The following is a 24,981-nucleotide window of genomic DNA, read 5'->3' on the forward strand; positions in this document are numbered from 1 at the left end:
GGGGCGGGGGACGGGCAGAAGGAGAGGGAGAAGCAGACTCCCCACCATGGAAGGGACCCCCACGCAGGGCTCGATCCCAAGACCCTGAGATCATGATTGAGCCGAAGACAGATTTTTAACCGACTGAGCCGCCCAGGCACCCCTGCTAGATTACTTCTAATTTTCTTCCAGTACAAACAGAGCCACGGTAAAAATCCTTGTGCACGTCTGCATGTGAATATACCAGAGAAATTTTTCTAGGATATATATGGAAAGATGTAATTTTGGGGTCCAGACATGACCATCTTCAACTTTTTAAGGTATTATTGGCCGTGTTACTATTCATTCTATTTTTAAGGATATGATCATCATGTATAATTTCTTTGTAATCTGCTTTATTCATCTACTACGTGTACGTGCACACACCCAAGTCTATTGCACACATGCTTTTGTACACGTTGACTCAGCAAGATCTTGGGGACTTACTGTGGGCTGGGTGTTGGGTCTTTCTTGTCATGGGACTTCAGTCCTGGGAGGGTTTCACACCTGTGAAGCAAGCTTGGCATGTAATGAGATTTGCCTGACCTCCCCATAGCGTGGAGGAAGCTGGGTGTCCAACCCAGGCAAGTTTGATTCAAGCACCCCACCCCAGACTTGCTGAATCAGAGTTCTAGAGGAGGGGCTCAACTCCCACCTCCTGCACTTAGTGGTCTGAATTTTATGGGAAATCAAGCAGATGGGGCCTGTGAAAAGTCAGTGTCTCTGGCCCTCTGGTCTCTCTTGGAACCCCATCTTTCTGTTATCCCTCAGGATTTATATTGAGTTGCCCATGATTCTCTATGCTCAGCAGTGTCTCATCTCACCGTCTGGAAGCTGCAGAGAAGGTATAGTCTGGTATGGGAGCCTGAGCGAGCGTTGGGGTCAGAACCGCAGAAGCCTTTGCTTTTGGAGGAACTACTCTTCCCCATGGCAACCGCAGGCCACATCTCATCTCCAGGATGACCGGGGACCATGCTTATAGAGCCAGGGAAGAGGGTTGCCAGTTGTGAGTGTGGGGCAGCTCTGCAAAGTTCGTAAGAAAGATCGGGAGGAAGGAGAAAAGAATGCAGTCTCTGGGGGAACTGGAATAGTCCTTTTGCCAGGGAGAAGGCTGAAGGGCCCTCGGAGTCATCTTTATGCCTGGGACGGAATATGCATTCGAGGACCAGATGCCCTCCCCTGTCCATACACGGTGCCATACCTGGCAGAAGTCTGGCAGGGCTCAGGGACTTTCCCAAGGTTAGACAGCCAGTGATCAGCAGAGAGGGCTCGGGGAACTATTCTGTCTGTCCCCCAAATCTACATTCTGGATAATGAAAAAAGGATTTCTGGAGAGGTGTCCTGGTACGTGGGAAAGGCCATGGACCCTCCCACTCCCAGAATCTTCCCGGCCTCACGCATCTCCCCGGCACCTGCTCTAGTCACACACGTGGTGAATGGTCCATGGGCGTTCATGGCATTGAATGCAGGTCAGCCACAGACTCATTTCTCGGCTCCCAGCCTAATGTCACTCACACTCCCTCATTTTCTTGAGCAAGAGAGAGACTGGGGGAGTTCCAGAACTCTGACAGACCCCAGAGTTGGTTATGTTGCATTATTCTTATGATAGCTCTTCTTCTCTTTCAGTGGAGGTTATGAGTTGCTGTTGCCCTTGACCTCCCCTCGGATTTGGTGGGGGAGGGGATGGGAATTCCACCCTGGGCATGCATCCTCTGTTGTGTGGCATGGTGGCCCAAGAAAGGTAAAAAGGCTGGATTTCTCTGCAATCTAACCTTGCTTCCCTCCCAAAGGCCCCCCCCCCTCCTAATCCCATCACACTGGGGAACAGGGCTTCAATATATGGATTGGCGGGGGGCACAAATGTCCAGTTCATAGCATGCACATTGAGTTTCCTTTGTGTCCCCAAGCTCTTTCTAGGTAGAAGAGGAATGAATAAAAACAACGAAAACTGTCAAATAAAGTAACCTAGGGCCAAAACACCAAGTCACTAACTTGCCTTCAGGTTCCAAGGGGAGAGAGATCACCCCAACCTTCCTGGGCTTGGAGATTCCCAGCAGGTGCAGCCTGGTCCATTCCTCACAGCCGTCCAACACCAGTCACCTCTGTGAACAAGGGCCATGCTGTCCAGCCAAGCCTCCCAGCCAGCCTCAGTCTCTGGGACAAAGTAAACTCAGCCCTGCTGGGTGTCACAACTCCTCCAAGTTCCTTCAAAGACAGAACCCCGCTGGCTGTTCAGTATCAGGTTCGAAGTTACTTGTGTGAGCCTGTACCACGCTTCTTTCCAATTTTAATGGAATTATACTTTGTTCCTTTTTCTTTCCAGTTCTATGGATCACCCCCCATTAACAGCCTCAAGGCAAGTTCTTGAGAGAAAGACATTCACACGGTCCCGGCCCCCTCCCTGTTAGGACACCTCTCCCGAATGCCCCTGCTTCTGTTGGTGCTTGGTTCTCTTCTGATCGTCCCTTTCTCCTCCAAGTTGAAACAGGGGCTTCCGAGGGGGCCAGAGCCAGCCTCTGTTGGAAAGCTGGTGCAGAAGGGGCACGGGCAGCTCATGGCTAAGCTGTCAAGGCCCATGGTTTCCCCCACACCACGCTGTCTGATGCAAATATGATGAGAGCCACATTTGTCATTTAAAATTTTCCTGGAGCCACATCTTAAAAAGTAAAAACCAACAGACGAAGTTAACATAATGATACATTTTATTTAACCCAGATGTCCAAAATATCTTTCCAGCATGCTGTCAATATAAAACGTTATCAATGAGCTATTTTACATTCTTTGTGGTATTGGTTTTTCTTCTTACCAAGTCTTCGAAAGACGGTGTATGCTTGGTGCTTAAAGCCCACCTCAATCCAGACACTAAAGTTTCATCAGCAGGACTTAATCTGTATTTAGATTTCATAAAATTTACTATGGGAAAGGTAGATTTGCAGGTCTATGTGGCTCGAACATTTCATTGACATTTTCCAATGACTGGATTGAACATCAGTTTTTAAAATTCAATTTAAATGAATTGAACTGAATAAAATGAAAATTTCCACCATATTGGACAGCCCAGCACTACACAATCCTCCATTTCAGACAAAACAATCTCTAACGTCTCCAGATTTCTATTTCTCTGCTGCATTTATAATAAAAACTCTTTGCATATGATGAACCCACCCCTGAACTGATAGACTGAGGGTAGAGGACAGATTTCCCATCTATCTCCATAAGATGTTGGAAGTTGTACAATGTAGTGGTTTAAAAGAGTGGATTCTAGAGCCAGACTGCCCAGGTTCTAGTTTTGCCTCCAATGCTGACCAGCTGGGTGACCTTGGGTGGCTTACTTAACCTCTCTGTGTTGGAGTTTTCTCCCCTATGCCACTTCATTGAGGAGTTGTGAGGATTCAAATAACCAGTACAGTGGATAAAGCACAAGGCTACCATCTATAGGGGCATACAGTGAGTGCTCAACGGATGTCATCTTTCATTATATATTTTATCTAATTATAATAGAAGGACAGAAGGACTAGAAGAGACCAGAAAGCTATCAGCCTGTTGTTTTGCAAGTGAGAAAACAGGTCTGGGTGTATAAAAGATCAATCCAAGGTCACACAGAAAGCTAATGATAGAAATCAGCTGAGACTCACTTCCTTAATGCTCAGCCCAGTGACCTCTCCACTCTGCCCCCAGCAATGCTGACATTTACAGGAGAGGAAACACTTTGGCCCACTGAGCACCTGAGCTCCTCATTTCACCCCCCAGGAGCAAGGATGGCTCTGGCTGACACGGCCACACCGTCCGCCAGGCCCTCTCTGCAGGCTCGGGGTAGAAGAATGCAGGGACAGTTGGCTTAAAACTCATTGTATCAGTGCTGCTGGATAGCCATGTATCCCCAGGAAAAAAGGCCCATTTGTTTCTTTGGAGACCTTTAATTTTTATTTTATTGTAGATGTTAAAAATTTAGAGCAACAAAAGGAGAACACCAAAACTCACTGTATGGGTATATTTCTTGCTAGTGTTTATATTTTTCTGAAGTTTTTTTTTTTTTTTTTTTTCTGTAGTAGAGATTGGGTTTCATTTATTTATATCCTTTTAGCATCTCTTCTGGGCAAGGCACTGTGCCAGGTGCCAGGGATATGGGAGTGAACAAAATAGAAACTAGAAACAGTCCCTGTCCCCGTGGCCCTGAGAATCCAGCGGGATAGATGGGAATCCACAGTTCATCACCAAAAGAACCATACTTGTATGTGGCCGGGGCCACAGAGGAAAAAGGTCCCAGGGTTCGAGGAGAGGGCAGAATGGGGGACCGAACTCCGGCTCCCTCTAGGTCCTGGAAGACCTTCAGAAGCTTGAAACCCAGCTGGGCGGGGGCAGGGCTGGAGGGGAGAGCATAACCATATTTATGGCATTCCCCACATCATTAAAAACTTTTTGTGAATATAGTTTTTAAAGATTTTATGTATTTGTTTGTCAGAGAGAGAGACAGAGAAAGCGCGCACAAGCAGGGGAGAGGCAGAAGGAGAGGGAGAAACAGGCTCACCGCTGAGCCCCATGCGGGACTGGATTCTAGGACCCTGGGATCATGACCTGAGCCGAAGGCAGATGCCTAACCAACTGAGCCACCCAGGTGTCCCTTTTTGTGAACCTTTTTTGCAAATATTTTAAATGTGGATCTTCCTAACCAATCCCCCACGTGCTTTTAAGATAATTCCGTTTTCTCCCGCTTGGGGGATTTTTAATGTTTTTACTATTAGAAATGACAGGGGAAGACTGTCTACCGGGCAGTGTTGCTAAGTCTTGGCTGCAGGAAGGTCCCGGGAGTCATCTCATTTCATGTTTATGATGAGCTGCAGTGGGGAGCCTATTGTTCCCGGTCTGTAGTGCGAGTGCCCAACGCTAGGAGACATTGAGTGATCTGCCTGAGTCACACGGTTTGAGAGGGATCCAGCTGGAGAAAGGAATCTAGAACGTTCCAGTTCTGACATGTGGACTCTAATCTCTATGCGATCGTCACGGTTATTTCTGGAGGACAGGTTTCCAGAAGTGAAACTGCTGGCTCAGACGGGCTTTGTTTGTTGCCGCGGTCCTTAGGGCTGTTGACTTACGGGCTCACGACACCCCACACGAATGTTAAAAAGAAAACAACATGCTTTGTGGCAGGGGACGCCTGCCACGCTCTGCACGCTGGTTCTCCCTGTGGGGCCCTCCCTCCACGTGGCTGTAAGTCCACTCTGTCCACCCTGCCTTGCCCCCCAAATGCAACCCAGCAGCATCTCTCCCACATCAGCCACAAGGCAAGCATTTACTATGTGCCTGTGCTTTCCTGAGCACGTCTGTTGGAGCGGGGGCGGCAAGTGCTTCTCGTACCCCTGCATGGCCAGGCTGGGTGCGGTGTACAGGGCCCCAGGGCGGTGTTCGGCTGAGCCCCTGACAGGACCTGACAGCTTCCCCGCCAGTCAACGGGGGCCTCAGCCTCTCCTTCAGTGTTGATGCCTCCTTCCTTTCCACGTCCCCCCCCAGTTCTCGAAGCCGCCAGGAATCCCACGAGCCTGGGAAACACTAGAGGATCAGTGTCCCATTTTCTTAGGCTCCAGGCAAGGGGACTTCATTTTTCCCGTCCTCAGTCACCTCCGTTTCATGTCCCCTTGACATCTTGCCCAGGCTACCCAGCCCGAGGTCCTGTTCTGTTCTGCTTGGGGCTGTGGCCTGAAAAGTTGCCACCCCCCTGGGCTGGGGGGAAGCTTTCTCTTCTCCCATGTGGACACCCACCCCTGCATTTCCGATCCTTTGCAGAATGGGGGGCACAACTCAAGATGATTTTCTGGGGCACACAGGATAACTGAACTTAGTAGATGAACTTAGTATTGAATATTGCATGGTAAGAAAAATATCTAGGGGTGCCTGGTGGCTCCGTTGGTTGGGGTTTTTCGACCATTGCTTTAGAAAAGTTGTAACAGACTACATTTTCTTCTCCGTATCTTGCTCTGATCCTCAACATAGCATGGGAATCCCTCCAACTGGTGTAACTCCGGTTCACTCTTTATAAAGGCTACAGAAGCTGACATGCTGTAAATGGACCATAATTCATTTCATTTTCCCAACGAATGAGCACTCAGTCTGTTTCCAGTGATTAATTATCTGAGAACCATGGACGCTTTTTTAAAGCAATGAACACTTAAAAAATATATTTTTTTAATTTATTTGTGGGGGAGGGGCAGAAGGGAGAGAGAATATCAAACAGACTCTGGGCTGAGTGCGGAGCCTGACATGGACTTGATCCCATGACCCTGAGATCATGACCTGAGCTGAAATCAAGCATCAGACACTTAACCAACTGAGCCACCCAGATGCCCCTGCAATGAATGTTTCTATATTCAAGTATCTTAACGTTATAAAGCAAATTCCCAGGAAAAGGTAGAGGTTCCTTTTCAAATAAGTTTAGTGCATCAAAAAGTGAATCGATCTAAAGAAAACTGTAAAGTATGCAAGCCGGCAAAGGCAGTAACGCTCCTGGGGGAGCGCCCATCCTACATTGGACCCTCGGGGAAGAGAGGCCCTGTTGGAAGGGGAGGGGAAGGTAAATTCTGCTTTTGTTCCTATAGGCACAGGTCTCAGAGAACACAAATGCCAGGATCCCTTCTTGGGATGGGGGCAGGAAAATGCCTGTGACCCAGAAAAACAAACCCCTGAGTATACATAAACAGCTTTAGTGACAGCTGTCCTTGCAGCTGATGGTTCCTGCTGGCTCCTCCATCAGTCAGTCAATCAACAATCACTGAGGTGGGCATGCGGGGTGGGTGGGGGGAGGGGACACAGGGCTGGTTCAGCCTCGGGACATGTTTTCTAGAGTTTTGTGGTCTAGGAGAAGGTGTGTATGTTTTCACCCATAAGAAAGTGGTTCCCCAGACCCAGAGAGCCCTACACACACACACACACACACACACACACACACACACAGACACTCACACACAAATGGTCACAGCTATGCACTCACACGCCCCACCACAACCACACACACATGCGCAAACACACTGCTGCCAGCACCCCAGTCTCCCCCGTGCCTCACCCCGTGCGTGGATTGAAAACCACTCTGGGGCTCTGGGGCCGTTGCTGTGGGAACCGGGATTCTGTCATCCTAATTTGTGGCCTCTGAATTCTTGCTCTGAATATTGCATTAGCCATGGAGTCTGTGCTCTGAATTCTGAGTCCCCTCCAGGGGGTCAGGCTGGGCAGCCAACCAGGGAGTTGGTGAGGACAGGCAATTCTAGGCCTCATTACTTTCTGTCTGAGTGATGGAGTGGCCCCGATGGATGCTTGTAGGGGAGCTGCGCCAGCCAACAGGGATGTGGGCGCTCCAGCCAGCACATCTAGGTGTGAGTGCATAGTATCCGCTTGGGGTGGGGGGAGGGGCAGAGACTAGTAGCAGCCGCCAGAGCCTATAGCTTCTCTCTGTCAGGCCAGGCCAGGCTGGGCTCAGGGAACAAGCACAGGCTGAAATCTTTATGGCTTAACCCCACAAAGGTTCACTTTCTGGTTTTAGGCTTTTTTGGGTTCTTTTTTAGTTTTGGGGAGTTTGGGGGGGGCATCCGGATCTGAACTGGAATACAGGTTCACTTCTTACGCAAGATTCTAGTGTGGCCAGCATCCCCCGCCTTCTTGCAGTCGCATTAGGGCCTCAAATAGGGGCACATCTGAGAAAAAAGAGATGGAGGACACTCACCACCTCTTACCTCCATCGACCCGGCAGGGAGCGCACGTCCTTCTTTCCAGACAGCAATGGCCCAGCCTAAGTAGGAGACCCTGCGTGCAGGGGAGCTCTTCTGGGAGCACCACGGTCTCTGCCACGGTCCCCTCTTTGTGCTTCCGCTCTGGACGGTCCCTGCCCAGTGTAGAGCCGATCCCCTGGAGACAGTTCAGACCCAGGTTCTGCTTCTTGCTGAGCTGGGTGGCCTCAGGCCGTGGACTGGTTAGGGACCCACGAGGAAATGGGTGGCGCGATCAAGATAGGAGCATTTGAAGGGGCTTATTTACAAAGGGTGAGATCCGCAGGAACTGGAAGCCAAGGAGCTCTTGCCACCCAGGGCCCAAGTTGGCGAGAGCAGGGAGTGGTCAGTGAGACCGGAAGGAGAGAGTCAAGACGAGGAGCCACCACCTTCAGTGGGGGACCTCACAGAGAAGGAGTCAGGGGAATGAGTACCGCCACTCCCCTCTCCTCCCTCCCTCCTAGGTCTGCTGTGGCTCCCCATTGGCTGAGCCAAACTGAAACTGAAGTCCAAAAAAAATCAGCCCACCATGGCCATGTGGACAGAGGCTCTGGAGGGACGAAGGGACATCCCTTGGCATAGGAGATGGACTTCTGTCTTTGGGCCTCGCTTTGCATTTGTAAAAAGTGAATGTTCCTATCTAATGGTGTGGTTGAAGGGAAACGGAATAATACGTGCGAAAAACAGATGTACTGGCATGTGTTCGGCCCTCAGCAACTTGAGTTTTTCGGTATCTGAAAGTGCTGTACAGCGGGACGGTCCCACCCCAGAATGCACCAATAGTCCTAAAGTCTGGTATGAGTGTCTCAAACAGATTTCCCAAATGAAAATGTTTTCCCTAACTATATTGTTTCCTAACAATAACCCCCATTTTGGAGCTTCTGTATGTCAAGTATAGTACAGACATTGACTTCTCTTAGCAAAACACAACTTCCTTAGGTGTTGTGGCCAACAAAATGGGACTCTGGCCGAGAGAGGTTGGTAACCCATCCCTGGTCACTCAGCCAGTAAGTAGGTCTGACTCCAAAGCCCACCGTTGTTCCTCCACTCAGATCTCCGAGTGCATTCCTTCAATTCAAAGACAAAGTAGTTGTGGCAGCAACAACAGAGCTTGAGAATTTCCCTACCCTGAATGGAGGCAACTCTGCCTGAGGCCCAGGACCGCGGTGTTTCAAAATCCCCATGTAGCCCCTGCTCCAGAAAGTGGCCCTTGACCTTCAAGGCGCCTTTGTGCCCTCTACCCCTGAGCTTGCTCACCCACCATGCCTACTGCTGGTTGCTTCCAGGTCACCCTTCTCCAGCACCATCTGACCAGCCCAGCACCAGCCATGCAGAGAGCCAGCGCTTGGAGCCAGGTGAGGAGAGAATCCTCCTGGGGGCCCGCAGCCTGCTTTTGGAGACCAAGCAGATGGTGTCCCGGGTGATGGGAAAGGGAGATGGACTTTGAAGGGATCAGGGAGGCTCCCTAACTTCAGACAACACTTCTTCCTGAATCAATGCCCAAAGTGCCACTGTTCCATTCACTCTGAGAGCTTAAAGCCACCATTTTCGAAAAGCCACTGATCAAGGGTCACATACGCAGGGGCAAAAGGTTCAGTGAGCTTTTTAAAGGGATTTGTTGCGAACAAGCTAAAGGACTCTTGGTGGGAGTGGGATGGGTCCCTGATTAACTCAACAGGTATCTATTAAGCTCCTCCTCTATACAAAGCTGTGTGCCACTATAGTTGCCCTTAGCCCCCTTCTCCTGACTCTAAGGAGAACCAGATTCAGGCCTGAAAGAGGGCTCAGGGATGAACCAGCCCAGCCCCATTTTGCAGATTGGAAGGCTGAGGTCTAGAGCCCAGTGGGATATTGTCCAAGATAAGGCAGTGGAGCCCCTGGCAGCTGGGCATGCCCACTCCCATCCCTGAGACCTGCTGTCCCGATGGGTGGAGGCCTCAGCTGGCATCCTACACCCCCAGGACAGCGGCTCGGGGTCCGCCTGGTGAACGGGAGCAGCCACTGCAGTGGGACCGTGGAGGTCTGGCTCGAGCTGTCCTGGGAGCCTGTGTGCGGGGCGCTCTGGGACAGCCTGGCCTCTGAAGCTGTGTGTCTCGCCCTGGGCTGCGGGGGGGCCTGGGAAACCACACAGGCCACCTTGCCGTTCCTGGAGAAGCTGCCTGGGCCAGGCGTGGGGAACTCCAGTGCGGCCCCAAACTCCACACTGGCCCTGGCGCCCGCGATCCTGTGCAGAAGTCCCGACTGGAAGCTGTGCAAAGTGGTGGAACATGCGTGCAACAGCAGCAGGATGCCGGCCAAGGTCACCTGTGCAGGTACCCGCGGACCGCCACCTGCGCCCTGCCCGCCCCACCCTCAGGCCTTCAGCCATTGTCCCTCACCCCTGTCCCCAGTCCTCGCCACTGCGCCCAAGCCTTACCCTCCAGACGTCCCCCCGCCCCCCACCCCACCCCAGTCGCAAACAGAGTTGGAGGACTGCAGCATTGCCTCATCTCCACTTCAAGCACGTCCTCTGATCAGCCCCCAGACCACTCCCCTACTAGATCTTCCGTTTGACCACTTGGGTCCCCAATCCTTACTGGGTCTCTGGTCCTTACTGGTCCCGCGCCTTCTCTCAAATAGGACCTCGATCTCTGCCCCTACCTCCCCTGTACAGGTTCCGCAGTGTCCCTTAGCATTGTCACTTTCCAGACCCAACCTGCTCTTCAGGCCCCGCCCACCAGGTTACTAGCCCCTCCCACCAGCTCCGGCAGCCCACCCGCGGGTATCCAGCCCCGCCCCCAGGTCCCTAGTCCTGAGGAGTTCCCCACCTCTGCCCATCAGGACCCCAGTCCTAACAGGGTTCCCCAATCCTACCCACCGAATTACCAGCTCCTCTCACTGGATCCACAGCCGCCGCCATCCTCCCTTCCTCCCTTCCTCGCCCGCCCGCAAACCCTTTCTCTTCCTCCCGCAGAGAACCGCGCAGTGCGGTTGGTGGGCGGCAACAGTCGGTGTGCAGGCCGCGTGGAGATGCTGGAGCAAGGCCAGTGGGGCTCGGTGTGCGATGACACGTGGGACCTGGAAGATTCCCACGTGGTGTGCAGGCAGCTCAACTGCGGCTGGGCGATTCAGGCCGTGCCTGGCTTGCACTTCGCCCCTGGCCAAGGACCCATCCACCGGGACCAGGTGAACTGTTCAGGGGAAGAGACCTACCTGTGGGACTGCCCGGGCCTGCCAGGAGACGGGTACTGCGGCCACAAGGAGGACGCTGGCGTGGTGTGCTCAGGTCAGCAAGAGGGGGGTGGGGGTCAGAACCTCGGACAGCCCCCAACCCATATGGAAGGCCTGGGTGTGGGGAGAGATGGACCCTGCTGATGTGAGGCCCAGTCCCCCAGGGAGGGTAAGACCCAGGCAAGCGCAATCCGGGGGACAGAGTGATAAGCGACCTGGGAAAGGAAGCCAGGTGGAGTTTAGAGGTAGCGGGGGATCCAGAGTTGGAGGGACAAGCCTGCCCACCTCCTGGAGGAAACGACATGAGAAGGGAGACTCTTCCCCAGTGCGAGTTGGTCACCTGATTCAGAACAACAAGGGGAGACGGAGGCAGGGAGGCCCCTGAGGAGGCCGTGGGCAGTGTAGAGGAGGCCATGAAGTTCTGGTCCCGTGAGGCCTTCTCTTTAATGTGCATAAGAATGGGGAGTGGGGGTCTCCGTAAAGACGCATTCTGACTCAGGAGGTCCGAGCAGAGCTTGAGACTGCATTTCTCACAAGATTCCACGCCATGCTGACACTGCTGGTCCGAGGCCCACAGTTTGAGTAGCCAGCCTGCCATGCCGGCCAGAGCGGGCGGAGCAGATGAGGGGGTGGGTAGACGGAGGAGGGAAAGCACTCAGGATCCGGAGGCTGACTGGCTGGGGGTGTTTGCATTCATGAGTCTGGTCTGGTGCGGGGTTCTGCCCAAAGGACCCCGACCTGACTCTGCCCCCGTGGCCCATCTCTCCCCTGCAGAGCATCAGTCCTGGCGCCTGACTGGGGGCCGCGACCCCTGCGAGGGGCAGGTGGAGGTACACTTCCGTGGGGTCTGGAGCACAGTGTGTAACAGTGAGTGGTACTCACAGGAGGCCCACGTGCTCTGCCAGGCCTTGGGCTGTGGCACCATGGTCAGAATCCCCAGCGGGCGGCCCCACTCCCTGCCCGGCAGAATGTACTACTCGTGCACGGGGAAGGAGTCCACCCTGTCCGACTGCTCCTGGCGGTTCAACAACTCCAACCTCTGTAGCCAGTCAAGCGCAGCCCAAGTCCTCTGCTCAGGTACCCCCTCCTCCCTGCCCCCACCTCACCCCCTCCCCCAGATTTGCACCTGAATCGGAAGCCTAAGAACTTGCACTAGGTCAGGAATGACAACGGTGCCGGTGCCGGTGCCGGTGCCGCATTAGAGGGGCCATTGTCTGCGGGCCCTTGCCACGTGCAGGCAGACAGAGCTAATCAAGCAGGACATTCTTGCGCACAGAACCGCAGCTCAGCCCCCAGATATTTACTGCGGCTTTATCATATGTTAAGCAGTGGTCTCTGTTGACTGGAATTGGCTCAGGAGAGGAAACCCGCCGTCGTCCCAGGGCTGGGCTGGTGATCATAGGTGGGTATAGGAAAATCATATTGGGGGACAAGAGTCTGGAGCCCCGATCACGTGGCAGGCCCTGGGGAGCACCTGATGCCTCTTCCCTCATCGAAGCCTCATGTCCACGTCATGAATTGGATCCTGCCCTATTTCACCAGATCTAAGGGGGCATGGATATGTGACACTGTTATTATTTTATGTACCATGAAGGGCCAAAATGCTGCCAAAATAAAGTCACGGCGTGTCCTCAGTTGTAGCAGTTGATGCCGTCTCCCCAGTTTCAGAGGCGTTAGAACGTGGTAGACCCAAAGAAACATGGCGTTAACGTCCCTGTGCAGTTGAGGCGCCTGGCCGTGAACTCCTGCTGCGCCGCTTGCTCACCCAGGGGGAGGCTTCCGTGCCATGAGTATGTGGACACCGATCCTAGCCACTCCGCAGGGGAGCGGGAAAATCAGGGAATATCTACCAAGGGACTTTGTGAGCTCCATCCCTTGCCTGTTAAATGATTGTGGTAATGATCCTCATGTCGGCTTCCCGGCTCCCAAGGCCAATGGGAAGAGCGAACCCAAGACTTAACAGAGAAAGGGATCTGTGGTCTGTAGCAGAGTTTTACAGAAAGAAGAGATACTTCTTTTTATTACCTCTTATTCTAACCAAAGAAACTTCCCAGCGTCTAATCCATGAGCCCTTCCTTATTGTTGGGGGGTGGAAAAGGCAGGTTTCCTTAACTATATGCCCCCCCACTGCCCTGCTTCCCATGGGACTACGCCCATCACTCCACGTCACGTGTCTGTCTTGTTCAGTGTCTAACACAAGGGCTGGCGCACAGTAGGTGCTCTGTAATATGTGTTGAGGGCATGACCTGTGCTTTCTGACAGGCTCCCGGAGTCTGCTCAACCTGTCCACTCCTGAAGTCCCTACAAGCGTTGAGCCGGTCACCATAGGTGAGCGTCACTTGTTCTCGGTTTCTCAGAGAGGTGGGTGCATGCGTGCAAGTGTGCATATGCGTGTGAGCATGTGTGTGCACCTGGGAGGGGCCCGGAGGTTGATTCCCCATCCCCCACCTCCAGACAATGGCCCCCACCCTGCTGCACAGCTGTTTTGCTCCTCTCCCCTCACCTTCCTGCATTGTCAGAGCCCCAGCTCCCCGAATCCTGGTACTTCATGGACAGGAGCCCACTCTCCTGTCAGCTCCTGCTCAGCGGGAGGATAGAGCTGAAGAAAGCCCCTGCTGGTCTGGTCTGCCCCTGGCCAGTGGCAGGTGCACCAAGGGTAACAGTCAGTGTGTTTCTCACATCCCAGGCACTGGCCCAGAGCCCTCCTGTCACTCTTTCCTGGCCCTGTAACCCTCCTGGCATCCCCATGGGGGAGGTCTCCTTAGATCCCTTACACAGAGAAAGAGGTTCAGGCTCAGGGGGTAAAGGCACGGCCAGCCAGCATTGGCTGGAGTGTGCACCACGCTGTCTGCCCAGCTGCGGATCGCTTGGTTGCCTCCCAGGAAGACTCCTGAGGCTCAAATTCCAGTCGTGCCTCCCACTAGCTGGGGATGGTGGGCAAGTCTCCACCTCTCTGAGCCTCAGATCCTGTGACTGTAAAATGGGAGTGATAATCATGGTAGCTTTCTCCTAGCGCTGCTCTGAGTCTCCAGTGAATTAATTATTCTAAAGCCCTTGGAACAGGGCAGAGTTCGCAATAAGCCGTGTCTGAGCATTAGTTACTCTCCTGATTATTGAGTCCAGGAGCCCCTCGGCAACCCCAGGATGGCCACAGGGGCTGGCCCAGGTTCACGGGCTCTATGCCGTCCCCTGCTCCCACCAGAGGAGGGTGGACGAGGGCTTGGGTGTGGAGTGGAGGGGCACCTAGTGACAGAGAACTTGGTTGTGGATGAGGGCACAGAGAGGGAACAAAATGCTGGGGATGGCACAGTCTGTGGGGAGCTCCAGCCAGGACCACAGCACCCGCTGGCATGCTCTCTCTCACCGAGGTCAGGGCAGGGAGCCCATTTCCCCAGACCACACTCTATCTAGTCCTTGGCCCAACAGCCCTGCCCTCAGCCCTGGTCCTTCTGGGCCCCCATTCCCTGTATCCCCCACCGCCCAGCCTCTCTCTTGCACCCACTTCCTGCTGCTAAGTCCAATTCCCAGGCTGGTCCAAGTCACCCCCTTGGCCAATGGAGAAGAGGGAAGAAAATGAGAAGAAGGAGGGAGTCATTTCTGGGGAGGAGCAGACACTGTCCCCAGTGAGGGAGTCAGGACGATCACATCCCTCTGGCCCCCTGTGATGTTGTCACTACCCTCCATCCAACCCTGTGGGCTACATAGCCCAGGCCTTATTTCCTGAGCAGGAGGTGGGTCCTGTCTCCCCTCTGACAAGGGCTCCATGCACCTGCTCCCTGCAGCCTCTATCCAGGCTTTGGGCTCTTTTAAGCTGGGATACAGCCGAGAGACAAGATAGTGAGCCACACTAGGGCTGCAGGGCTGGGAGGTCCAGAATCACAGCCCTCATCCCTACCCTCAGGGAATACAGGTCTTGTAGGAAGGAGGCATCCAGGGCACAGAAAGGAGATCTTGCTCTCCTGGTGGCCTGTTCGCTGCCAGAGATGTCCACATGTCACCTTCTCTGGGAAGCCAGCCTTGGTCTGCCCCCCAGAGAATTAGGTGCCCCTTGTAGGTCCTCATGCCCACCCACACCTCCTCCCTGCAAGCGTGACACCATAGTGGATTGAGCCGACATATCGATCCCTCCACTAGGCAGCACCCTCAAGGCCTGTGATGCCGATGTCACATTGGTACCCCTAGGGCTTAGAGGGCACACAGTAGGCACTCAGTAACTGTTGAGCAGAAAGAGAGAGCCCTGTGGGCTGGTGGCCAGGGGAAAGTTTTCTTCCATCAACTATTCATTCACTATGCATTTCTTGAGCACCTATTATATGCAAAGCTCCTAAAAGCAAATGGGCAAATTCAAAAAAAAAGAAGAGGGGTGGAGGATAGGTCCAAAAGGGAGAGGGTGAGCTGCAGAGAGTCTGGAGAGGCAAGAAAGGCAAGGGGAAGTCTATGTCCATTCCTCTTTCTCCCTGACTTGGGGTTCTTGCTTCTAGAATCTTCTGTGACCATGAAAACAGAGGACTGGAAATCACGGGAACTAATGCTCCTCATCCTTTGCATCATTCTGGGGATTCTCCTCCTTAGCCTACTCATCTTCACAGCCTTCATCTTCTTGAAAGTTAAGGGAAAATACGGTAGGTTCAGAGTTCTGGGAGCCACGGGAAAGACCCAGAGAGGAAAAGAAGCAGGCCTGAGGTGTGGCCCTCTCAGGAGGATATGGGCCTTGTGGGACTCCAGCAGGGGTGGTCGTGATCCAGCGATGGCCACCCAGCCCTGGCTCCAGGTGGCACCTCCTGATGGGAAGGATTTTCTCACGTGCCCAGCAGAAGTGGTCCGTGCATGGAGGGACCGACCAGACTCTGTGTGTACATGAGTGTGTGTTTGGGGTGGGGGCTGAGGAGGAAGGTGTCTTAATGAGAATAGGACCAAGAAGGCTGGGACAGAGCAAAAAATGACTTGTAGAGTCTTCGGCCCCCCTCCCTCAGCCCTGCCTGTAATGGTGAACGACCAGCGCCTACTCAACACCACCCCAGACGGGATCAACAGCTATCAAGATGTTCCCATCACCATTCCCAAAGAAGAAGGTAAGATGTCACCCACCCTGGGCGTGGGGAGGGTTGGGAAGGACAGGAAGGGTATCCTTTCTGGAGGGTCAGTACTGTTTAGGTCAAAACAGTGCCCCTGCTGGACAGGAGACGTCAGCCAGCCCACTGGGGCCTGTGGGACCTTGAACGTGTCATGTCTCAATCTGGGCCCTGAGGGGCAGAGGACCTTCCAGGGTAGTCATTCCAGCCTAGGCTTTGGAGAGTTCTGGAACAATACAGGCTCAGGGCATTTCTCAGAGGACTGTTCCACCCCGCTCCTCGCCTGGTAGGTTTGGGATAGTATGGCCCCTTCCAATGGCCCGCCCCATCGGCCTTCCTGCAAAGCCCCATCAAGATTTTCCTGGAACATAATTTTATTTCATATCTTCGGAATGAAAGAAAAATGGAATCGGTCATCCATCTTTTACAACATGGGGGTTTGCGGTTCTTGAAATTCTTGTGAAGGAACTTGAGCTCAGTCACATTGCATTGTGACTGTATGAAGTCACCCTTATTTGAAAGCATTCAATGACAGGAAAAACAATACAAAACTCAGCCAAATATATAAACATCCCCCGTGCATGGTGTCCAAGTGCTCAAGGGAAGAATATGAACACAGAACCTTGCCCACAGGTTGGGCTCAAGGCACCTGCTCTGTGACTATTACAGGCTAAGGGTTAGGAGTGACACTGCCTGCCTCTCTGGGCAAGGCCAGGGCCCCCCGGTGCCTGAGTTCCTTCAGCTGTAAAATGGGGACACGGATGTATGTACTTCACAGAGTCACTATGAGAATCCCAATGAGATGGTTTCTTAAATGTCAGAACAGAGCCCTGCATGTGACGACTGCTCTGTGTTTGGGAAAGAAACAGATGTTAATAGTTCCCCGTGTTTGAAATGGGTAGGGGGAGCTTGGAAAACTCAGGCTGGATGGTCTTGTATAAGATGGGCTCTCCCTGCCCCTCTGTCCCTGGTCCCTACTCCCTGCTGCCTCTCCCTGTGCCTTTCTGCTACCACCTGGCCACGCCCCCAACTCTGCTCTCTCCCCAGTTCCCCAGCTGCCCATCCAGGTCCAGGCCCCACTTCCCAAGGACTCGGACTCCAGCTCGGACTCAGATTATGAGCACTATGACTTCAGCGCCCAGCCTCCTGTGGCCTTGACCACCTTCTACAGTGAGTGCCTGGGCTGGGGTTCCCCAGGGGGCCCACCTGCCCCAACCAGGGAGAGGGTCCTGTTGGCTGGGGGCCTTCAGTGGGGCCCACCTCATCACCCTTGCACGCCCAGTGACCTAGACATGGTCCTGCACTGAAGCTTTCCAAGTGCTTTGTGACCCTAGAGACAACTCCATGTCTCTAGCCTCATTTTTTTCTAACTTTGTCTTTGACCATGTGGGGTCTTCAGACCCGCCCCCCGACCTCACCTATAGGTGGTTACGTCTGTGTTGGACCAGGAAGTCCAGGAAAGAGCCACACTTAAATGGTTTCTCACGTGCTCACACCCCTTCTGTGTCCCATCCTGTCCCTCCGCCTCACCCCTACCCCTCCCTTCATGGCGAGCCCAGCTTGAACCTCTCAGCCGGCTTTTCTAGCTCTCCTCCCCGCCTTCCGGGGATAGGAGCAGGACAAACGGAACTCAAGGCAGGGCCCACGCAATGCCAGAGGTTAGAGCAGAGAATCTCACACCTATGGTGTGACTCCTTTGGGAGCTTGTCAAATTCCTCCCAGCTCGCCCCAGGACCCAAGATGTAAGTTGGGAAGAGAGTTTGACTGTGTGTGACCGAGGTCCCAAACGGCAGTGCCCTGAGCAATCAGCAGGGGCCCAGGCTCTGGCTTTCTTGCTGTTGTGCAGTCCCTAGGATGTTATCCTCCTCCACATGGTCCAGGATGGTTCACTGCCATGCCCACATCCTGGGCAGCAGGAGGGCAAGGGAAGGTGGGGTAGGGCCTAACCCAAAAGGCAGGATGCCAAAGACACTCACATCACTCCCACTCATAGACACACACACACACACACACACACACACTGGCCAGAACTTAAATACACCAGCTGCAACAGAGGCCAGCAGACAAAGCCTCCGTCCTGAGCAGCTATGTACCCAGATAAAGGCCAGAGGCTCTCCTGCTCCAGGAGGGGAGAATGGATATGGGGGACAACTAGTCGTCTGTGCCCCACCTGCTGAACCAGGGCCTCTGGGGTGGGAAATGAGTAATTCCATCAGCCATGCCATGAAGCAGGTCCCGAGAACCTGCTATTCCATGCCCAGGCCTGTAAGAGGCAGGACCAAGAGTCCAAAACCCTACAACCCTGTGACTCAGATTCAGTGGTAGAGGCCCGAGGGCAGACTCCAAGATCCCAGACACTCAAGTCCTTAAGACGCAACAAATGTGTCTTCTCTGTTCTGAAGCGAGGGTACCCCAGAGCCTGGGAGGAGAGGATTCCAGACCTTCTGGCTTCTGCTCCGGGAAGGCTCCTAGACGGGGCCCTATCTGCCCAGAACCTCCTGGGCGCAAAGCCAGGACTCGCCCTGTTTCCTTAAGCAGAAGGCGGGGTGGCCGCCTGACCCCAGGCTGGTTAGAGACTGGACTAGAACAAAAGCCCGGGGTCTGATGGCAAATGCTAAGACCCTCTGCACCCCTGGGGTGGTCCTCGCACACTGTTCAGCCTGAGGGCACTGTCCCAAGTCACCGTCTCAAGTCCGGGCTCCTGGGAGGAAGAGGTGGACTTGCCCCCCTCCTCACCGCCCCCTGCTTGTAGATTCTCAGCGTCACCGCGTGACGGAGGAGGAGGCCCAGCAGAACCGGTTCCGGATGCCCCCCTTGGAGGAAGGTGAGTGGGGCCGGGGAGGGGCGCATGGAGACAGTGATAACAGCTCACCCCAACAAATGCCAGTGGGAACCCCTGCCCCTCCGTCCAACAGGTCCTTCCTGATTCTAAAAGTTCCTCTTGGCATTTAGTTCTTCCTTGAGTCTAATTTAAAGCCCTCTGGAGGCATTGCTGCTGCTTTCCTCACCATTTCCCCTTTCCTGGGCCAGGACTGGAAGAGATGCGTCCTTCCGAGATCCCACCGGTCGGCGCCGGACACTACACGGCAGACGCCCCATCCATGGGCTCTCGGCACCGCCCCAGGAGCAACAGTGGGTCCAGCACCTCCTCTGGGGAAGATTACTGTAATAGCCCCAGCAGCAGGCTCCCTCCATGGACGCCTCAGGTGTTCTCTGCGGAGAGAAGCCCCCTCGTGGAGCAGCACCCCAGCCTGGAGCTAGCTGGCTCCCGAGGTACTTTTTCAGGTAAGCTGGGCCAGGAGGATTCCGTGCGCACCCCAGCCTCCCGTCCTACAGCCGACCTGGCCGGAGCAAGCATAAAGCCGGATGCCCTGAGCCAGGCTGGGTCCAGGATTCTGGCCCCGGGCTCTGTGGCCCCTTGCTGTGAGACCTGGGGCAAGTCTCCACCCCTCTCTGGGCCTTCATTTCCTCAGTCATGGTCAAGTCAGGAACTTGACTCTTGTGAGCCATCAGGGCCTCCCAGCTCTGGCAGCTCCCAAGCTGGCTGTCTGCAGGCAGAGAGTGACCAGCTCTGGGTGTCTCCAGCAGGGCCCTCGGCCGATGACAGCTCCAGTACCTCCTCCGGAGAGTGGTACCAGAACTTCCAGCCACCGCCCCAGCCCCCCTTGACGGAGCAGTTTGAGTGTCCAGGTGCCAGAGGCAAGGGAGGTGGTCCTGGAAGGGGGAGAATGGACAGGAAGTAGGGGGTGTATGCATGAGGGAACTCTGGATCCATTGGATTCATTAGCCCAAGAGGGAAAGTAGACAAGGAAAGGGATTTTTTTAAAAACAAGAATCTGAGGAGGTGGGAAAAATGGATGTGGATGGGACAGAGAACGTTCCAAAGAATGCCTTGAGAGGAAGTGAGCTCCCCATTAGTAGAGGCATTCATTCAAGCAGAGGTAACCGATGGCCCCTTGGGGGAGACTGTGGTAGGAGGCAGTGTGCCAGCAGTCAGGTCGCCCGTCGTTTCCTGTGAGCGTAGAGACTACAGCCCTAAACGGCACGGCAGAGGCTCTGCCTTCTGGACTGACATTCTAGCAAGGGAGATGGTAACGAACAAGATGATATGAAGGGGGTCTGGTCACTGCACCGCACACAGCATCACAGGGGAGGGGTGTGTCCCATGGGACAGGAGGGGCCGTGACCAGCCTCCCACTGACCCAAGCCTCCGGCCACACAGGGTCCCCCACCACGCGGCCTGAGTCCCTTGACAGTGAGGACTACGACGACATCGGTGCAGCCTAGGCTGGGCCCAGCGAGGCCCCAGGGGGCTCCCTTCTGTGGGACTCCTGCTCTCCCTGCCCCCACTCTCCCACCCCGCCCTCCCACATCGTCCCCCAGGGGTTCACAGGCCTTCCCTGGAGAGATCTAGGGAAAGTGCTCACCCTGCCCTCACTGCTCAGTCTCCATCCATCAGACAGAAGCTACTGGCCTCACCCTCCCTCGGCCCCAAACAGCCCCAAGGTGGAGGGTGCTGCCTCCGAGAGGTAGTGAGCTCTCTGTCTCAGGGCTGGATGAGCAACCTGAGCCATTCTCAGCGGCTGCGAGGAGGGGTTGAACTGAATGACTCCTGAGGCCCCTCCTGATCCTCGGCCGTCTGAGTCTCAGCTCAGGGCCCGGAGGTACTGAGAGAGCAGAAAGGGGCCCCATCCCAGGGCTGCTCACCAGACTCCCTCTGGAGATGCTGGGAACCCACCAGAGCACAGCCCTGTTCTGCACGGACAGTGCCTGGACAGAAGATCCTTACTCTGAGCTTCCTGTGGCTTCCAAAGATGGCCCTCGCCCAGCTGCCCCAGAGACTCAGAGTCGGGCCCCCGGCCCCGCGGGAGCAGAAGCACAGAGTCGTCTGCCAGGAGGGGCCCAGAGGCTGCACTAAGCCCCGGTGCTCATCTGTCTGCTTGGATTCCTGGGAGCTTCCCCGAGGAGCACGTGACTATGGCGGTGTCTCTCCCAGAGCCACGGATGTGTCCAGGCGGCCTCCAGAGAGAGGCCCAAGGGCTCAGAGCCGGCTGCCGGTGTCCTGGTCTGAGTGTCCTGAGATTAAAGTCATTGTTGAATAAAACCGGGCCATAGAGTGACACATCCTTGAGCTTCTACAGTGCCCAGGCCTCTGTGTGTGTGTTTGTGCATGTGTGTCCGTGCGTGTGCATGTGTGTGTGTGTGTGTTGTAGGGGCAGCCCTATCCATCATGCTGGAAATGTTAGGGATCTGGAAACCTCCCATGGCCCAGGGCCATGAAAAATGCTGCGGACACAGGAACAGGAGGACACGGGGCCTGCCTTCCTGGAGGAGGTGGAGGAGGACTCACAGGCCTTTGCGTTCAGCGGCCAGCTCCCCGCCTCTTCTCTGCCCCACTCAGGCCCTGGCTCACTGGCTCCAAGAGTTTCAGAGTCATGCCGGGGGATTTTTATGCCCAGAGCCACCTGGCAAAGAATGGGTCCCAGGCCAGGAGGAAGGAACTGGCAAGGAGGCGGGCGTATGGACAGCAGGGATGGGTTGGGGTTGTGTCCTCCTCCATGGACTCTGAGGACTCTGAGGCTGGGAATTCAGCCCGGCTGCAAAGGCCAATGCTCAGCTCTGCCTTCTGAGTGAGGGCTGGGGGGTGGGTTTCCTTAGAGCAGGCAGGTGCTGGAGGAGGCCGGGCTGTGGATCCTGCCCTGCGGGGCTGAGTAAGGCCCGTTTTCCGTTCACCTGTCCCAGAGGTGGAGACTAAGCTCGCGCTCCCCAGGGCAACTGTCACAGGATGTGGTTGCCGGCGATGGCCCCCTTCTGGCCCTCTGCACCCGCCCCAGCCAGGCTGGGGGATTCCTAGGGGAGGAACCAGTGCTGGGGTGGCGGGGGCGGCCAGGACAGAGTCCCAGGATGGTTTGCACAGCCCTTTTTGTCAGACAGCCGGGGTTCAAATCCCATCTCCTCCCCGTGTGGCCACTGGCAAGCCACTAGACATCTCTGAGCCTTTGCTGTGAGGTCTGTCTGTGAGTTAGGCACCGCGGTGCCACACAGCTGGTTGCAAGGGGTAGGGGCTTAGCAATCAATGTTCTCTCTCGGTAGAGGCAAGAGAGCTCCTTGAAGGGAGAAAGAGAAGAAGAGAAGACAGCCAGCGATCCCCAGAGGGGTGTCTGTGCACTGGTGCTGTTTGAGGAGGCACCGGGAGCATCTCACTTTCCAGATGAGGACACAGAGGCCTGGGAGGCAAAGGACTTGTCCAAGGTCACTCAGAATTAATAACTGAGTCCCCATTCAGCCCTCCCTCCCCTTCCCCCTCCCCCCGGGGCTCAGACCTGGAGATGGAGACACCTTCTGAGCTCTCTCTCAAGCCACCTCCCCTTCCCTGGCCTCCTCTCCACCCACACACACCGTTCTGAGAGAAAATGGTAAACTCTGAGATAAGTCCTTCCTTGCCCAGGGAGCCTGGCTACACCAGGGTCACATAAGTCAGGGGGGCTTTCTGACGGCTGCTGACCAGAGCCAGTCCCCTGCGTTGGGTGATGGGGGCTGCTCACAGACAAGGCCTTTCCCAGCCATGTCTATGCCTCCAGGGGACTCAGACCATTGCTTCTGGAGCCAGACCCTCTGCTGGAGGTGGACAGGCAGAGATCAAGGACATCAGCTTTGATCCAAAGGAGGGAGGGAACAGGAGCTGGGCAGGGAAGTCCCAAACCTAAGCCGGTGTGCTCACCTCCACTCTTATGAGACCAGGCATTATAATAGGCCTCTAGGATCTAGGAGAGGAAACACCAGGATGTTAAATGGGTGTGGCAGCTGAATCCATTTCAGAAACATCGATGGGGCGGTGGGGCGGGGGGCTCCATCTGAGCAGGGAGGCCCTGCAGGAATTTTATGGCTCTACAAGCCAGTGAGACAATGAGCCCAGGGAATGGGGTCCAGGAGAGCCCCTGACCCAGCTGGAGGGAGGCCATCTGGAAAGACCTTTGTCTGGGGTAGGGGTGTGAGCAGTGTGTCTGAGGTGGGTTGTAAAGGATGAATAGGAGTTTGCTGTCAGTGGGAAAGGGCATTCCAAGTCAGTGGGATGGCATGAGTAAAGATAGCACAAGAAACCAGGGAGCTCACAAGGTAAAGGGTGATCCAGCCCGATAAGAGCAGAGGCTGAGGACAGTCCGTTCTCATACCGGCTCTATTTTGTAGGTAAGAAAACAGAGGCCCAGAGAGGTTAAGTAAAATGCCCAAATTGCACAGCTAAAAAGCGACAGCTGTTCCGTGCTATCTGGATTCAGAGTCTGAGCATTAACCATGGTGCTTCCAGCAGAAACTTGTTCCTGTCCCTGTGCCCATGGGAGCACAGCTAGAGCCCCAACCTAGCTCTGAAATCTGGAGACACTGGCCCATCTGTCCACCAACAGCACAGACACGCTGGCTATAGGGATTCTGGGCTCAGGGATGGAGACTAACTCACGATCTGGGCCCCTCTATGGGACCATGGTCTACGCTGGCCCTGGAGCATGAGAGGAGAGAGACCGAGCTCTCGCCTTGGGGAGACACACAGATGCCAGCAGCTATGGTGTACGTGGGTGCAGGGGAGTTGGTGATGGTGGCCATGAGGAGCTTTGGCTACCTGCCAGGCATACGTTATTTCATACAATCCCCATATGGGCTCTCAGAGAAGGTACTATCCTCCCTACCCTATAAGTAAGGAAACGAGGTCCAGAGAAGCTAAGTGACCAGCCACAAGCCACACAGCGAGGCAGGTAGCACGAGTTTTCTACCTAAATCCAGAGCCCCGTGTGGAACCACCACACTGCACAATGGGGGCCTCTCATAGGCACATTTAACCCACACACCCTTCCCCGTATGTGCTCGGCAGCAAAAGAGAAAGGAAAGGAACAGTGGAGCCCACAGCCCCCCTCAGTGAACAGACACCGGAGGGAGGAGGGACGTGGGAGCTGGGGGGCCCTCTCTTTCCCCAGACCGCCTGGGCATCTCGCCACTTTAGTCACCAACAGCTCGACTTGTTCATGCACAGTGGGCTTGAACATGAACCCGTTCCTTCATCTGGGAGGTCCAGCGCTGGAGGGAGAGAGGTCTCTGTCGGAGACATGCAGGACGGGCTCAGACACCAGAGCCTTCCTCAGAGAGCCTGCCTTTTCTTTCCCGCCCTCCCTCGCTCCTTTCCTCCCTTCATTCCTCTTTCTTTTTCTTCTCCTTTCCTCTTCTTTCTTTTAAATAGTAAACAGTTGCCTGGTTCAAAACTCCAAACAGCACACAAAGGCTGAGCATGAGAATCTTGTCACCCCGCTATCTGCCCTCTCCCCTCGCTCTTTCCCCTCCCCAGGTAAACAGTCTGGTTTCTCTGATGCAAAGAAGAGCAAATACGAGTATCTCTTGCTTCCCCTCACCCCTGCTTACTAAAGAACAAGAAAGAAGAAAGAAAGAAAGAAAGAAAGAAAAGAAAGAAAAGAAAGAAAGAAAGAAAGAAAGGCGTTCTAACCACACTCCTAGGCTCCTTGCTCCTTCTCACTTATCAAGGCATGCCAGAAAATTCTCCTGAGGGATTATCAGAAGTAATGTTGGCTACGTTCAAGGTTTGTTCCCCATGCTAGCCAAGCTCACAACCTCTGCTGCTTGTGCGACTCCGACACAGTGCTCCAGAGGGTTGTGTGGACAGAGAGGAGGAAGCCACCAGCTCTGACAGAGTTTGCTGGGGACAGCAGGACAAAAGAGAGAACAAATGAGTCGGCCATTGGAGGATGAGTAGGAGTTCTCTGGACAGGAAAGAGAGTGAAGGGCGTTCCCAGTGGCAACACGGGCCAACATGGTGCTCGTTGGGGGGAGGGGGGAGGGGACAGGGAGTCCACTTGTGGGAAAAAACCCTGGGGAGCATCTCCGAAGGTCTATAACCTTAGCCAAGGCTTTGGTCGTCATCCTCCAGG

General features: G+C 54.6%; 1 protein-coding gene across 4 annotated transcripts in view; it reads left to right on the forward strand.

Moving 5' to 3' along the window:
• Positions 1 to 21,154, forward strand: part of CD6 (CD6 molecule) — a 38,014-nt gene extending 16,860 nt beyond the window's left edge. The window contains exons 2-13 of one of the 4 annotated variants that reach the window (XM_047693669.1): positions 9,056 to 9,124; positions 9,731 to 10,081; positions 10,723 to 11,034; positions 11,754 to 12,056; positions 13,242 to 13,307; positions 15,461 to 15,601; positions 15,953 to 16,051; positions 17,099 to 17,221; positions 18,804 to 18,875; positions 19,082 to 19,336; positions 19,637 to 19,741; positions 20,274 to 21,154. In XM_047693669.1, the coding sequence (XP_047549625.1) occupies positions 9,056 to 9,124; positions 9,731 to 10,081; positions 10,723 to 11,034; positions 11,754 to 12,056; positions 13,242 to 13,307; positions 15,461 to 15,601; positions 15,953 to 16,051; positions 17,099 to 17,221; positions 18,804 to 18,875; positions 19,082 to 19,336; positions 19,637 to 19,741; positions 20,274 to 20,338 (1,961 nt within the window). In that variant the 3' untranslated portion in view covers positions 20,339 to 21,154. The remainder of the gene's footprint in view (positions 1 to 9,055; positions 9,125 to 9,730; positions 10,082 to 10,722; positions 11,035 to 11,753; positions 12,057 to 13,241; positions 13,308 to 15,460; positions 15,602 to 15,952; positions 16,052 to 17,098; positions 17,222 to 18,803; positions 18,876 to 19,081; positions 19,337 to 19,636; positions 19,742 to 20,273) is intronic. The other 3 variants (XM_047693670.1, XM_047693671.1, XM_047693672.1) reach the window with 3 other exon arrangements.
• Positions 21,155 to 24,981: the final 3,827 nt, after the last annotated feature.

Source organism: Lutra lutra, chromosome 10 (genome assembly GCF_902655055.1).
Source record: "Lutra lutra chromosome 10, mLutLut1.2, whole genome shotgun sequence".
In the NCBI taxonomy this organism is placed as follows: domain Eukaryota; kingdom Metazoa; phylum Chordata; class Mammalia; order Carnivora; family Mustelidae; genus Lutra; species Lutra lutra.